Raw genomic sequence first — 17,231 nt, 5'->3', positions numbered from 1 at the left:
CCTCCCACCCAGGGTGACAACACCCAGGAGGAGCTTTGTGACATGGAGTCTGTCCCTCCTACCCAGGGTGACACCACCCAGGAGGAGCTGTGTGACATAGAGTCTGTCCCTCCCACCCAGGGTGACAGAGGCAGGGGAAGCTGTGTGACATGGAGTCTGTCCCTCCCACCACAGGGTGACACCACCCAGGAGGAGCTATGTGACATGGAGTCTGTCCCTCTTACCACAGTGTGACACGGCAGGAGGAGCTATGTGACATGGAGTCTGTCCTTCTTACCACAGGGTAACAGACACAGAAGTAGCTATGTAACATAGAGTCTGTCCTTCCCACCACAGAGTGACACAGACAGGAGGACCTACTGTATGTGACATGAAATCTGTCCCTCCCGCCACAGGGTGACACCGTCCAGGAGTATCTATGTGATAGGTAGTCTGTCCCTCCCGCCACAGGGTGACACCACCCAGGAGTATCTATGTGATAGGTAGTCTGTCCCTTCCACCACAGGGTGACACCACCCAGGAATATCTATGTGACAGGTAGTCTGTCCCTTCCACCACAGGGTGACACCACCCAGGAGTATCTATATGACAGGTATTCTGTCCCTTCCATCACAGGGTGAACCAAACAGGAGGCACTCTGTGTCATGCAGTTTGTCCCTTCCACCACAGGATGACACCACCCAGGACATGCTATGTGAAATGGACTCCTTCCGTCCCACCACAGGGTGACACCACCCAGGAGTAGCTACATTGCTTCTATTTTGTCCCTTACATCCCAGGGTGACAAAAATGGGAGGAGCTATGTGTCATGTAGTCTGTCCCTTCCACCACCAGGTGACACCACCTAGAAGGAATCATGAAACATGACCCTGTCCCTCCCAATAAAGCAGTGTCTTTAACCAGATGTCTTTCTCTCCCAGTATTGCAGGTTTTTGCGGAATTTCTCCTCCCTCCGAGCCATTCTATCTGCTCTTCAGTCAAATTCCATCTATCGGCTGAAGAGGACATGGGCCGCAGTCAGTAGGTAAATTACATTGTCCATGTCATATGTCAGATGTCCAGATCAAACACCTTACCAAAGAGATCCCTCAGAAGATACCCTGTACACATAAAACTCTGCATCCTGTCTTCCCAGGGACAACTTAAACATCTTCCACAAGTTATCCGCCATCTTCTCTGATGAAAATAACCATGAGATGAGCCGGGAAATCCTGACTAAGGTATACAAAGCTTCCTTCATATTCCAATTGCATGCAATAAAGGGTACTTCCTATTGGGTCCAAACTGAGAAAAATTGGTCATTTCATGTCAAAATTATGGGTGTTTCATCATGGGTGGTATGGTACTACTGACTATAACTGTGGCTCAGTTGGCTGCTTTTACCACCCCCTGGCTGCAAGTCTGAATGGTCCTTTAGGCAACAAAGTAGTGCATTGCAGTGTGTTGCATTACCAGAAAAGGGTCATGTACGATTTTTACCACGTTATGGTGCATTGGCAGCCCATTAGATTTCACAGCAGTGTCTTAATGCAACGCGCGTTAATGCAAGACGTCACACCACAAAGAACTGAATGGGCCCTAAATGGTTTCTCACAGCAGTTGCCGAGAAAAATTGCAGACTGCACTGACAGGCATTGTGAGTCATGACCTCCACTCTGGCGATGCGGTGTCCAGAACCTACCTGCAGGTCACTGATCTCATTGGCCAATCTTCTTCTGAGTTCCAATCTTTGGCTTTTCTGATTGGCCAGGCTGAGTGGATGTCACACCTGCACGGGATTCATCTCGTTGTGAACAGCCAGGTAAGAATACTTTAATGCAAAAGAAAAACAAAAAGAGGGCGCACAGGCCTAGTGCATTATCGTTTTAAAATGTTTATTGAAAGAATAAAAAAGTAAGTATCATACGCACAATGGACATATAAAACACAGGCACATCACAATGAACAGAGGTGTTCAATCCATATAGCATGTAGAGTCCACAACGATGGAACCCTGGATGACCAACTGGCTGATGCATTTCGAGGACTCAGCCTCTTCCTCAGAGCCCTTAAAGGATACTTTAATGCAGAAGAGACATGAGGCTAGTCACCTTGCAAGGGAATTTGAACTTTCCTAGGGAATTTTCCCCAGAGCTCAATCTTGAAATTTCACTTTGCAAGGAATACCTAATCACATGCAAGAGAAAGAAACAGCATTCTTGCTTGCACATGATTAGATGATGGAAATCAGTAGACCTTCATTTCATTCCCTAAGCTCTAAGGAAGATTTCCTTGCAAAGTGCAAGCTCCCCTTCATAGTGAACAGTCTGTTTGCCTTTAGTCAAGCCCATAGTATGTCTCTTTTCTATAAAAAAGCTTGCCTGTGCACTATTTTTTTTATGTTCAAATAATAGTATATAGGCACAATAATAGGTAAACCACCTGCGCTACTCAAACTACACAAACTATACACTAAACACAAATATATATATATATGGGGAGCTGCTATCACCTGACTAAAACCTGAATGTGCTAATAAACAATGGATAAAATGGTGTTGCGCTCCCTAAATGGTATCTAAATACAACCCATAAACATTAATAATAACGTGATATTGTGATCGATAAACATACGTGTGTGAACAAAAAACATAAATAATTGAAACACAAAACATGCGTCCCCAAAATCAGGGAAAAACGTGACTTCGGTCACAAGTAAAGTGATAGATGAATGGCATAAATTATGCCTAAATAAAAAGTGCCGTGTAAAAATAACCCACAACAAATGTGAATGCACTAAAGTGATAATGTCAGGATAAAACATGATGACAAAAAAAAACCCCTTACAACCAAATCACCTCCTAACACATCAATGTGTTAAAACAAAGTGATGAATGACAACCAATTGTCTGCCAGGTGCGATACAATCCCTAAGATTCCCCAGGTTCCTGGAGAAGTCACGTGAGACGTGACGCAACGCGTCAGACACGTGGTGACGTCACTTCCGGCGGAGGTGCCATCTTTGTACACCCACTTTTTAGTTAGGCATAATTTATGCCATTCATCTATCACTTTACTTGTGACCAAAGTCACGTTTTTCCCTGATTCTGAAGACGCATGTTTTGTGTTTCACTTTTTTATTTCATGTGATGTTTTTTTGTTCACACACGTATGTGCCAGGGATGCGGGTGTGACCAGAAGTGTGTGGATTGACACAGGGAAACGCAGGCTGCAGATATGGTATAAATAAGACAATTTATTAAGACTAACAATACAAATATAAACGCAGTGCACCAAACCCCAAGCTAACACAAATACATACAACAAGGTGAAACAAACCCTAACCTAAACTGATATAGATACACAGGTACATATACATATAGAGCACAACGTAGTCAGGCAGGCCGGGTCGATAACTATCGGGCAGGTAGGTGCAGGAGGAGCAGGCGGAGAGTAGTCAGGTCACGAGCCGGGTACCGCAACTAATGGACAGGTAGGTACAGGGGGTCAGGCAGAGAATGGTCAGGGTCACAAGCCAGGGATCAAACAGGAGAAGTCAGCAGAGGTCAGGATCAGGCAGGGTCGGCAACAAATCAGGCAGAAACAGGAATGCAGGTTACAAGGTACAGGGGCCCATGGAAAAACACACACCAAGGCACAGACTGCAGGTCTGGCCATCCCTTAAATACACCACCTGCAATCAGCCCCAGGTGATGGCTAATTGCCAAAGTGAACCTCTGGTTGTTGAGAGCACCCACTGGCCAGCCCTGGTACTGCAGCCCACAAGGCAGGTGAGTCCCACCACTATTGGCAAGTCCATTCCTGACAGTATGTTTATCGATCACAATATCACATGTTTTTATTTATGTTTATATGGACAATATTATTGGTTTAATGTATACATTTATGGGTTGTATTTAGTGTATTTAGATACCATTTAGGGAGCCCAACACCAGTTTTTCCATAGTATATAGGCACAGTATACATGATTTGTAAAATACTGTAAACATTGGGGTTGATTTACTAACGGCAAATAGGCTGTGCACTTTGCAAGTGTAGTTGCACTCTGCAAGTGCAGTGCAGGGGCGGACTGACCATTTGGAAACTCGGGCACTGCCCGAGGGCCCGGGGTCAGTAGGGGGCCCCATGAGATGCCCCTGGTACCTTTTTCATAGGCTTTTTTGAGTTTGGGCAAGGACACAGGGGCCCCATGATCCTCTATTGCCCGGGGGCCCCATGAGTTGTCAGTCCGCCCCTGGTGCAGTGGCTCTCATTTTCCATAGTAAATGTGGTGAAACTTCACTTTATAAAGAATACCCTATCAGATGCAAGGAAAAAAAAAAAACATTTTTGATTGCACATGATTGGATGATGGAAATCAGCAAAGCTCCACCTAAGCTCTGGGTGAAATGAGTGCGACTGCACTTGCAAAGTGCACAGACTATTTGCCTTTATTAAATCCACCCTATTGTGTCTTTAAATACTGAAATGAAAATGTCTGTTTATCCTGACTGCGGTAACATTATGTTTTTGTTCAGCGAATGAACTCAGTGCCTTTATGCTCACAGGATGAGATCCCGCTCCGTAGGACACACAGTGCACGCAATGAGCCCCGCCCACTACAGAGGTCAGCGTCACAGGTTCGCTCCACGGTAAGCATGGGAATTGACAGCGCTGCTCCACGGATGGCTGCCGTTCCAGTCTACTGTGACATGGAAATGAGTAACTAAGATAAACCTGGAATATTAACCCTGTAACTGCAGACGCCAATGTTTCTTACATTCGGACGTTTAGTGATTATCTCCCCAAGTTTACCACCCCATTGTTCAATTTAGAAAAAAAAAAAATGCTCCTGTCATTAGATATTATATAATAAAACCTCTGCCATTTGTAATGTCATTGGAACAGGAGCAAAGCAATGCTCACTTTACATGTGTTTTCTTACTGCAGGCATGAGAAATATATACATGTGACCTAACCACGTCCCATCCAGCTTACCTGTATACACTGATCAAAAAAATGAAAGGAACACGAAAACACATCAGATCTCAATGGGGAAAAAAATCTCCTGCTGGATCTCTATACGGATATGGACGGGGTAATGTGTCAGGAACGTAAGGATGCCCCATTGTTTGATGGAAATGATGCAGCAGGCGAGTGCATTTTGCTGAAATTTCATTGCAGCAACTCAGAATGGTCCTCAGTAGTCTGTATGGCCCCCACGTGCTTGTATGCATGACTGACAACGTTGGGGGTGGCTCCTAATGAGTCGATGGATTGTGTCCTGGGGGATTTCCTCCCAGATCTGGACCAGGGCATCACTGATCTATTGGACAGTCTGAGGTGTAACCTGGCGGCGTCAGATGGACTGAAACATGACATCCCAGAGGTGTTCTATTGGATTTAGGTCAGGAGAGCGCGGGGGCCATTCAATGGTATCAATTCCTTCATCCTCCAGGAACTGCCTGCACACTCTCGGCACATGAGGCCGGGCATTGTTGTGCACCAGGAGGAACCCAGGACCCACTGCACCAGTGTAGGGTCTGACAATGGGTCCAAGGATTTCATCCCAATACCTAATGGCAGTCAGGGTGTCATTGTCTAGCCTGTAGAGGTCTGTGTGTCCCTCCATGGATATGGCCCTCCAGACCATCATTGACTCACCACCAAAACGGTCATAGTGAACGATGTTACAGGCAGCATGACGTTCTCCAAGGCTTCTCCAGACCATTTCATGTCTGTCACATGTGCTCAGGGTGAACCTGCTCTCATCTGTGAAAAGCACAGGGAGCCAGTGGCGGACCTGACAATTCTGGTGTTCAATGGCAAATGCCAATCAAGCTCTATGATGCCGAGCAGTGAGCACAGGGCCCACTAGAGGACGTCGGGCCCTCAGGCCACCCTCATGAAGTCTGTTTCTGATTGTTTGGTCAGAGACATTCACACCAGTGGCCTGCTGGAGGTCATTCTGTAGGGCTCTGGCAGTGCTCATCCTGTTCCTCCTTGCACAAAGGAGCAGATACCGGTCCTGCTGATGGGTTAAGGACCTTCTACGGCCCTGTCCAGCTCTCCTAGAGTAACTACCTGTCTCCTGGAATCTCCTCCATGCTCTGGAGAATGTGCTGGGAGACACAGTAAACCTTCTGGCAATGGCATGTATTGATGTGCCATCCTGGAGGAGTTGGACTGCATGTGCAACCTCTGTAGGGTCCAGGTATGGCCTCATGCTACCAGTAGTGACACTGACTCTGGCCAAATACAAACCTAGTGAAAAACAGTCAGAAAAGATGAGTAGGGAAAAATATGTCAGTGGCCTCCTCCTGTAAAACCATTCCTGTTTTGGGGGTCATCTCATTGTTGCCCATCTAGTGCACCTGTTGTTAATTTCATTAACACCAAAGCAGTGAAACTGATTAACAACCCCCTCTGCTACTTACCTGACCAGATCAATATCCCAGGAGTTTCATTGACTCGATGCTAGACTCTGATTAAAAAGTGTTCCTTTCATTTTTTTGAGCAGTGTGTATATATGTCCTGGACTGAAAGTGGTTATACCAAGAGTATGGATTCAGCTGCAACCATGATCCTGGTGTAATTTTTTAGAGACGGCGATATATTGCATGCACTAAAATTCAATAAAGTGTATTTTTTCCTGTGTTTCAAAAATAGTTGCGCAAATATCATGTGACCTAAAAAAATTGCAACTACCACCATTTTATTTTACAGGGTCTCTGCCTTCAAAAAATATATAACATTTGGGGGTTCTAAGTAATTTTCTACCAAAAAAAAAGCTGATGTAATGTGTGTGAAAAATGTAAAAATTGCCCAGGACAGCAGGTGGTTAAAATAATACACATTTATTAACCTCTTCCCGGCTGCCTACTGTAGATATACTGTGACAGAACGCCCCCCCCTGCGCTGCATCATGTACGTGATCCAGCTCTACCGGGTAGGGAGCACATGCATGTACCCACCGCTCACAGCTGTGCTGTCATTCACACATGCTGATCAGCGGGTCCTGGCCAATCATTCATGTGCTGATCGACTGAGTGAATGACAGAAGAGAGTTGTTTACCCACACAGAGCTCTCTAATGACAGCAGCGATGTGCTGGTTTTTGTCTCCCTGCCAAGCAGGGAGTAATAACCAGTACATTGCTTAGTAACGCAGCACACACTACATACAGTAAATATTAGTAGGCACACAGTTAACCCTTTGATTGCCCCTATATGTTGAGCCCTTCCCAGCCAGTGTTATTAGTACAGTGACAGTGTATATTTTTAGCACTGATTACTGTATTAGTATCACTGGAGATGTCATTTAGTCAGTTCCCATCCAGTGTCAGTTAGTGTCAGATTGCCCGCTGCATTATCACAGTCCCACTATAATTCACTGATCGCCACCATTACTTGTATAAAAAAAATTCCAGTGTATATATACAGTACCATCATTTGTAGCCGCTCTAACGTTCACACAAACCAATGAATATACACTTTTTGGGATTTTTTTTTTTTTTTACAAAAGACAAGTAGCAGAATACATTTTGGCCTAAATCTATAAAGAAATTTAATTTTCTTATATTTTGTTACTGGATATGTTTTATAGCAGAAAACATTTTTATTGCAAAATTGGCGGTCTATTTGTATTAATAACGCAAAAACTAAAAAACGCACAGGTGATCAAATACCACCAAAAGAAAGTTCTACTTGTGGGACAAAATGAAATAAATGTAATTTATGTACAGCGTTGCATGACCGTGCAATTGTCAATAACAGTAACGCAGCACCGTGCCAGGTCAGGAAGGGGGGGGTAAATCTTCCAGAGGTCAAGTGGTTAAAAGTGGTTAAAATTATCTGAGGAGAAAAAAAATCTGAACCAATGACAATTCATCTTCACTAGCCATAGTCTACTAAGAGTGATCTTTGTTGATTAAATACAACTGTTAAGATACCCCAAGCTAGGATTCTTTCCTTTATTTTCACTTGGTGATCCAGCCAGTTAAGTCTGCCCATTTTTGTTTTTTTGTTTTTTTGGGAGGGGGGGAGGGAGTTTGCTTGTTTACCAATCATCAGAGCTGACGGCTGCATTAGTTTTCTTTTTCAGGCTTTCTTTCCTTTTTTTTCACTTGGTGATCCAGCCAGTAAGTCTGTTTTTCAAAAGAAAAAAATGTGCAGCAGAATGTATTAGTTGCAGAGATTAGACAAACCATTTACCACTTACAGGGGTGCTTATAATGATCAACTTTTATTTATTGTAAAACAAGCACAGTAGTTAAATGGTTAGCACTTCTGCCTGGCAGTGCCAGGGTTGTTGGTTCGAGTCCCAGCCACGGCACCTCCTGCCTGGAGTTTGCATGTTCTCCCTGTGCCTGCGTGGGTTCCTCCAGGTATTCCGGTTTTCTCCCACGCTCCAAAGACATGCTGGTAGGTGAATTGGCTCCTGTCTAAATTGTCCCTAGTATGTGTATGTATGAATGTAGGTTAGGGACCTTAGATTGTACACCCCTTGAGGGTTAGGGACTGATGTGACTGTACAATATATATGTAAAGCGCTGCGTAAATTGATGATGGTGCTATATAAGTACCAGGGGCGGACTGACCATTTGGAAACTTGGGCACTGCCTGAGGGCCCAGAGTCAGTAGGGGGACCCATGAGATGCCCCTGGTACCTTTTTCATAGGCTTTTTTGAGTTTGGGCAAGGACACAGGGGCCCCATGATCCCCTATTGCCCGGGGGCCCCATGAGTTGTCAGTCCACCCCTGTAAGTACCTGAAAGAAAAAAGAAGAAAGAAATCCCAAAAGGAAAAACAAAACCTGTTTGCTGCAACTGATTCTAAAATGTGAGCTGGAGTTTGGCTTCAGTTATTAGTGTATTTAAATCTAGCCCATTTAACACTCCCCTCCCCCCAGACTGACAATGCAGTGCCTCCTGTGCTCATTCCTCCACAGTGGTGTCTTACTAATGCAGGAGGTGTGTTACTGGCCAGATCAAGCAGGTGAAAACAGAGGGAAAAAAAAACGAATGCAGCCACCACATCTAGTGATTGGTAAGCTGCAGTAGATTACATTTCGGGTTTAATACTGCTTTTAGCATTCAGTCCAGTATACGCAATGCCGCCTCTGTCATATTGGGGAGGGTCGGGTCAGCTGGAACATGTCCAGGAATGTCTATTGAATTGCACAGACTTAAATCCTCCATTAATATCTCCTGTTATATTGGCTGCCAGCACATATCTCTGCCATGTTCTGCTCACAATTGCTTCTTTGTATGTTCTAGAAGACCTGCTGGGAATTCTAAACCCTTCAGAGGATCAGAGAAATACAAAGTATTATGCAAACACTGCATTCTGTTATATCACAAATCAGCAGCTCGCATTTATTCTTTAAAGGAAAGTACAATTTTAAAGTGGATGTGAAAACTTTTTTTTTTTGTAATAGAATAGTGAAGGGTTGAGACCCCTGTCAGTTTTTTCTTTCGTGTTCTTTACTTCCTGTTCCGGAAGACACATCAGAAAGTAATAGATCTCTCTGAAATTGCCCTTTTTAGGCTAGGTTCACACTAGCTCATGCTCTGAAAAGCGATCTGTGGCCCCTGCAGGGGTGGACTGACAACTCATGGGGCCCTCAGGCAATAGGGGATCATGGGGCCCTTGTGTCCTTGCCCAAACTCAAAAAAGCCTATGAAAAAGGTACCGGGGGCATCTCATGGGGCCCCCTACTGACCCCGGGCCCTCGGGCAGTGCCTGAGTTTCCAAATGGTCAGTCAGCCCCTGGTTGAGACCCCTGTCAGTTTTTTCTTCTCATGCTCATGCTCTGAAAAGCGATCTGTGGTGGGTCGCTTTTCAGAGTGCGGCTGTCAGGTGTTCAGGAGGCGATCTGCTGACTCCCAAATGGCCTTTTTTTTTTTAATTAGTTTTGCTGAATGGGACTAATGCACTGCAAACCCAACCCAAGCATTTGGCTTGCGGCACAGCCCACTTGACATTTATTTTATTTTATTTATTTATTTCAGGTACTTATATAACACCATCAATTTACACAGCACTTTACATATATATTGTACATTCACATCAGTCCCTAACCCTCAAGGGGCGTACAATCTAAGGTCCCTAACGGGGCAGACTGGCAACTCATGGGGCCCCCAGGCAATAGGGGATCATGGGGCCCCTGTGTCCTTGCCCAAACTCAAAAAAGCCTACAAAAAAGGTACCAGGGGCATCTCATGGGGCCCCCTACTAACCCCCCGGGCAATAGTGGATCATGGGGCCCCTGTGTCCTTGCCCAAACTCAATAAAGCCTATGAAAAGGGTACCAGGGGCATCTCATGGGGCCCCCTACTGACCCCGGGCCCTCAGGCAGTGCCCAAGTTTCCCAATGGTCAGTCTGCCCCCTAACCCACATTCATACATACACATACTAGGGACAATTTAGACAGGAGCCAATTAACCTACCAGCATGTCCTTGGAGGGTGGGAGGAAACTGGAGTACCCGGAGGAAACCCACACAGGCACAGGGAGAACATGCAAACTCCAGGCAGGTGGTGCCGTGGTTAGGATTCGAACCAATAACCCGAGTACTAGCCAGGCGGAAGTGCTAAACATTTAGCCACTGTGCTGCCCCATGGCTGAGTCTGACAGACGCTGCCACTGCCATGTTAAATTTGCTGTGACACAGAGTATCAGCTACATACAAGACACAGCGATGTGTTCCAGTATTGGTATGGGGGACTTCTCATCTTCAATTTTAAAGTGGATGTGAAGCCAAAACTTTTTTTTTTATTGAATAGTGAAGGGTTGAGACCAGGGGCGGACTGACAACTCATGGGGCCCCCGGGCAATAGGGGATCATGGGACCCCTGCAGGGGCGGACTGACAACTCATGGGGCCCTCGAGCAATAGGGGATCATGGGGCCCCTGTGTCCTTGCCCAAACTCAAAAAAGCCTATGAAAAAGGTACCAGGGGCATCTCATGGGGCCCCCTATTGACCCGGGCCCTCGGGCAGTGCCTGAGTTTCCAAATGGTCAGTGCGCCCTTGGTTGAGACCCCTGTCAGGTTTTTTTTCTGTGTTCTTCACTTCCTGTTCCGGAAGACACATCAGAAAGTAATAGATCTCTCCGAAATTGCCCCTTTTAGGCTAGGTTCACACTAGCTCATGCTCTGAAAAGCGATCTGTGGTGGGTCGCTTTTCAGAGTGCGGATGTCAGGTGTTCAGGAGGCGATCCTGCTGACTTCCAAATGGCCTTTTTTTTTCATTAGTTTTGCTGAATGGGACTAATGCACTCCAAACGCAACCCAAGCATTTGGCTTGCGTTTGTGGCGCAGCCCACTTGACATGGCAGTGCCACCGCCGTGTTAAATTCGCTGTGACACAGAGCATCAGCTACGTACAGAATACAGCGATGTGTTCCAGTATTGGTATGGGGACTTCTTGTCTGCTGCTGGAACAAAATTGAGTGCTGCTTAGCCATTCACAGGAGGCTTTGTAATTTATGAATGAATGCAAAGCTTCCTCTGATTGGCTGAGATAGAGATGAAGACATCATCCGCCCACCTCTCTGGACACTGGACGCTCATTTCCTTTCATCCAAGTCAGCCAATCAGAGGAAGCCTTGTATAATGTTTGTAGGAAGACTGTATACCGCACAACCAAGGGATGCACAGCCTTCAGGGTCCACTTACACTGTTGCATTTTATTGCACACGTTGTAACGCGCTAATATGAATGTGCCCAGATTTCCCCATAATACAAATAGTGCCAAAGCGGCAGTGCAGTGCGTTTTGAAAAAAATACATTATGTCCATTTTTTGCTGCATTTAGCGGGTCAGGTGGCCTAATGAATTCCATGTCAGGTCATCAAAATGCATGTAAACTGTTTTGATGTGCTGGCAACAGGTATTAACAAGATTTGATCAATGGCTGTTAACTCTCTCCACTCCAAATCCTAAATTATAAAACGCACTGAAAACAAACATCAACAAAGCACGTTGATATATGACACATGCCTGTTTAAAGCTAAAAAAACCAACAAAATGCACCTTTATACACATATGTGGGTGGGTGCAGCGTGGGGCGGCGGCGGCGGCGGCAGTAATCACACTGAGTCCAGTTGCTAATAACAAAACTTGTATTGAAGTAATGGCTCAAGCCACAAACAACCCAGCGGGAAGGCACCCGACTGGGAACACTCACAGTTCTGTAAAGCGGAGTGGATTCTGATGCGCTGACAGCGTCTGTCTCAGAGGGTTGAATGCTGCCTGGTGAGTCTGTGCCCAACTTGGAGGATTCCTGAAGAGGATAGAGTGTCCCTGTCCTATCCCTACTTGTCAGGAACCTTTCCCTGCCACTATTCACTTTACCTGACAAAGAGGTAACTTGTCCCTACACTGTCCAGTTGCAAAATATGTGCCGAGCCCAGAAGCCAGGGTCTTAAGTAGACTCTGCCTGACCCAAGATGGCCGCCAGAGTCACATGGGACAGCAACAGCCAGCTGGATCACTTTTCCATGCAACCATAGAGGAGTAAGTTCCTCCTCTCTGCAATGTTGCTGCTGTTTGAGTGCCACCTGCAGTGAAAAAAAGAGACTGCACCTGTCTACACATAAATCTAAATGAGCCCCTAGCATTTGCTTGCCATTGTCTGTTCACTTCTACTAAAGGAAAAGGCAGCATTGGGTAGCATTGCCCAATGAAGTCCCAATGCAAGAACGAGGCAATTTTCTTTCACAAAATGTGTGCCAAGCCCAGGAACCAGCATCTTAAATAGACTCTGCCTGAGCCAAGATGGCCACCAGAGTCACATGGGACAGCAACATCCAACCGAATCACTTTTGAGCGACCCAGGAAACCATAAAGAAGTAAGTTCCTCTTGATTTCCTCTTCCTCTGCAATGGTACTGTGGTTTGAGCTCCACCTGCAGTGGAGAAAAGAGACTGCAACCATCTAAACATAAATCTAAATGGGCCCCTAGCATTTGCTTGCTATTGTCTGTTCACTTCTACTAAAGGCAAAGGCAGCATTGGGTAGCATTGCCCAGTGAAGTCCCAAGGCAAGAACAAGGCAATTTTCTTTTGCAAAATGCGCACCAAGCCCAGGAGCCAGCATCTTAAATAGACTCTGCCTGACCCAAGATGGCCACCAGAGTCACATGGGACAGCAACATCCAACCGAATCACTTTTCAGTGACCCAGGAAACCATAAAGGAGTAAGTGCCTCCTGACTACCTCTCTCTCTGCAGTGCTGCTGCTGTTTGAGCGCCACCTGCAGTGAAAAAAAGAAACTGCACCTGTCTACACATAAATCTAAATGGTATTTGCATTTGCTTGCTATTGTCTGTTCACTTCTACTAAAGGCAAAGGCAGCATTGGGTAGCATTGCCCAGTGAAGTCCCAATGCAAGAACGAGGCAATTTTCTTTCACAAAATGTGTGCCAAGCCCAGGAACCAGGGTCTTAAGTAGACTCTGCCTGACCCAAGATGGCCGCCAGAGTCACATGGGACAGCAACATGCAAAGGCAGCATTGGGTAGCATCGCCCAATACAGACGCTATGCAAGAACGAGGCAATTTTCTTTTTGTACTATGGCGTAAAAAAAATAAGACTTGCTGCATTTTTTACGAAGCGCGTTCCAACAAATTGCAGCACCTAGGATTACATCAAAGTTTAAAAAAAAATGAATTGTGATCTCCTATCCATTCAGCGTAAAACTGCTCCGTGTTCTTTTCTTTCCTCCCGTCTGCAGGCTACATTCTCCAGGATATAGATAGAGATCGCTGTGTTGATATATTTACGCTGTGTTTCCCTGTATGCAAAACATAAGTCCTTGTTGTGTCATACACAGTCCTCCCCGATGACGGCGTAGAAAAGGAACGCGTAGCACCACAAATGTCACTACAAGAAATGGCCTCTGGGTACACTAGGGCAGGATTATCACATGTCCCCGGTTATCAACAGTCCCTGTTTAACCAGAGCTGGTCCCAGCTGCATATTGGGTCCCTGGAATTAGAATTATGTCTTTGTGGAAAGGTAAATCATGGCATACATCAGTTTTAGATTTGCGCTTTTTTAGAAATAATACATTCTAAGAGGTGAACAAATGGGGGAGTCAGCGGTTGGGAAGGATCTGGGTGTTCTGGCAGATCATAGGCTTAGTAATAGCATGCAAAGAGACAGGAGTTGGGGCTGATGTGAGCATGTATGCATTAGGGTGTTCTTGGGATCTCAAGTACATGCACCAAGGCTGATCTGAGGTCTGAAGGGGCAGGAGTTGGGGGTGATCTGAGGTACGCAGGTACAGAAATTGGGGCTGGCCTGAGTTCTTAAGGTCCAGAAATTGGGGCTGGTCTGAGATCTTAAGACCCAGAAATTGGAGCTGGTCTGAGGTCTTAAGACCAGAAATTAGGGCTGGTCTGAGGTCTTAAGGTGCAGTAACTGGGGCTGATCTAAGGTCTAAAGGTTCAGGAATTGGGACTGATCTGGGGTCTCATGGTACTGGAATTGGAGCTGATCTGAGGTTTGAAGGTGCACAAAATGGGGCTGATCTGATGCATGTAGACCTAGGAATTGGGGCTGATTTAATGTCTGAAGATGCAGGAATCGGGGCTGATTTGACGTCTGAAGGCCCAGGAATTGGGGATGATCTGAAGCATGAAAGTGCTAGAATTGAGGCTGATCTGGGGTCTAAAAATCTATTCATTGAGGCTTATCTTAGGTCTGAAGGTCCAGGAGTTGGGGCTGATCTGAGATCTGATGGCCAAGAAATTGGGGTTAATGTGAGGTCTGAAGGTGCAGCAACGGGGGCTGATCTAGGGTCTGAAGGTGTAGGAATTGAAACTGATCTGAGATCTGAAAGTGCAGGAACTGGGGTTGACCTGAAGTCTAAAGGTGCAGGAATTGGGGCTGATTTGAGGTCTGAAGACCCAGGAATTGGGGTTGTTCTAAGGTATGAAGGTGTTAAAATTAGGGCTGACCTGGGATCTGAAGTGTATTCACTGAGACTGATGTGGGGTCTAAAGGTGCAGGAATTGGGGCTGATTTGAGGTCTGAAGGTGTAGGAATTGAAACTGATCTGAGATCTGAAAGTGCAGGAACTGGGGTTGACCTGAAGTCTAAAGGTGCAGAAATTGGGGCTGATTTGAGGTCTGAAGACCCAGGAATTGGGGTTGTTCTAAGGTATGAAGGTGCTAAAATTAGGGCTGACCTGGAATCTGAAGTGTATTCACTGAGACTGATGTGGGGTCTAAAGATGCAGGAATTGGGGCTGATTTGAGGCCTGAATGTGTGTGAATTGGGGCTGATCTAAAGTCTAAGCAGTAAAATTATGAGTGTAAAAATGTAAAACAAGCCAAGATGCAGTTTCTAAAGCTAGCAAAATTAATAAATCTTTCTTGTATTTAAAAAAGTATAGACTTCACAGAGAGACATAATCTGGCCCTGTACAAATCATTAGTAAAACCTCATTCTGCAATAGACACACATTCATGAAAGGGATCGCTCTATCCCACCTTTTTGTATTTTTTCTCTCTATTGTATTGAACTACATTATTTTCTATTGTTCTGTAGTATGCTGACACCTAGTGGCAATTTCAGACCTCTACAATTTGTTTTGCCTATATGATTGTGAATCACCCTATATTACCCCCTCCTGATTAGTGCTAGTTAGTTTAGTCCTAGCTAGATCCTCCATGTTTCCACATGTTTCCTCAGTCATTATTTATTTATTTATTTCAGGTATTTATATAGCGCTGTCAATTTACGCAGCGCTTTACATATATATTGTACATTTACATCAGTCCCTAATCCTCAAGGGGTGTACAATCTAGGTTTGTCATTGTTAGTTCTTTACAGAGACGGGGGCTTAAGAAAGTATTTGTCATCTTACACTTCAAAAGATTGGAAAATATCCCCTGTACTGCACTTAGTGTCTGAAGTAAAATTGCACCGCATTGAAGTTTTGTGTCTTATTGGAGAGTTAAGCTGCCTGTGGATGGTGCCAGGTCAGCAGGTGACCATACAGAAGTCTATGGCTCACTGCAGCTAACCTGCAGGTGCACTGAGCTGTACCTGAGGATCAGTTTGAAAGCAGCCCAGAGTAACCAGTGCAGAACTAGAACAGATATGCCCATTGCTATGTGATTTTTAATTACAAAAATGACCTTTAAACACAATCTTCACTTCAGGAATTACCCTGTAGGCATCGCTGGCTGTTGCTGTCCCAGGCAGATTACATTTGGTATCTCTCTGCCTGTGACGCCTATGTAGCCCCGGCGCTTTACAGGAAGCATCAGCTCTGCTCTCTCCTGCAGCCACATGCTTCCTCTACCACCAGCTCCATTCTCAACACTGATGCTCTGGTATGGTAGGTCGGGAACCTACAATCTGGGTTTGCTGACCCACCATCCCAGAACAGGAGGTTGCGGGCCACATCAGAAGACTCCGAAGGTAACATGTCCCATGGGCCAGTGGTTGGGCACCCTTGGTATTGACAGACTGGATCTAAGGAGGTATGTCAGCACATAAAGCACCATTTTAATCAGAGCTGGGATGCTGAGGAAATGGAGAGAATGCAGAGAAGGGCAACCAAAATGATAAGAGGTATGGAGGACCTCAGCTATGATGAAATATTAGCTGAACTTAAAATAATCCATGATTATTTCCCAACCCGCCTAACCTAAAGGAACCCCCTTCTTCTTCCCAGTTACATACTTAGTAAAAGCCCAGGGGTTCCAAAGGGTGACCATTATTTTTTACATATTTGGTGACAAAATTACTATGCTATACTTTTGTTACATCTCTAGCTAGCTGCCATATGTCCACCAACTCCTCAGACATTATATTTTGAGATTATGGTGATGAAGAAAGTCTGTACTTTAGGTGATACCTTAAACTGGAAAACCTAAGCTAACTTAACTTAATTAGCCCAAGGGTTGCCAACCCCCAAAACATGTGCTTGAAGGGCTTGCAATGTCTTATTTGCTGGCTGTAATTGACAGCTCCCTAGGGTGTCAATTACAAAGCCTGAGCCACCTCATTGCTGACGTCTGCGAAAGCTCATCAGTGGCTGAGGATGTCAATGTACTGTGCTAAGGAAGCCACATGACTACAGCAGTACCCAGCATTCCTGAATGTACAGGGTTTGGGGCTGATCTGAGGTCTGAAGTGGATGGATTGGGGCGGACCTGATGTCTGAAGGGCTTGTATTCATTAGGGTGTTCCTGGGATCTCAAGTACATGCACCGAAGCTGATCTGAGGTCTGTAGG

General features: G+C 45.4%; 1 protein-coding gene across 1 annotated transcript in view; it reads left to right on the top strand.

Moving 5' to 3' along the window:
- Positions 1 to 17,231, top strand: part of RGL3 (ral guanine nucleotide dissociation stimulator like 3) — a 98,227-nt gene that overhangs the window by 56,365 nt on the left and 24,631 nt on the right. Inside the window, exons 8-10 of the mRNA XM_089688837.1 lie at positions 921 to 1,024; positions 1,136 to 1,220; positions 4,547 to 4,630. Of these exons, the coding sequence (XP_089544963.1) occupies positions 921 to 1,024; positions 1,136 to 1,220; positions 4,547 to 4,630 (273 nt within the window). The remainder of the gene's footprint in view (positions 1 to 920; positions 1,025 to 1,135; positions 1,221 to 4,546; positions 4,631 to 17,231) is intronic.

Source organism: Staurois parvus, unplaced genomic scaffold, assembly GCF_062004578.1.
Source record: "Staurois parvus isolate SC_StPar_1 unplaced genomic scaffold, SC_StPar_1.0 ptg000456l, whole genome shotgun sequence".
NCBI lineage: Eukaryota > Metazoa > Chordata > Amphibia > Anura > Ranidae > Staurois > Staurois parvus.
Note: the sequence above shows the minus strand (reverse complement) of the source record. Positions and strands in the feature narration are given on the sequence as shown.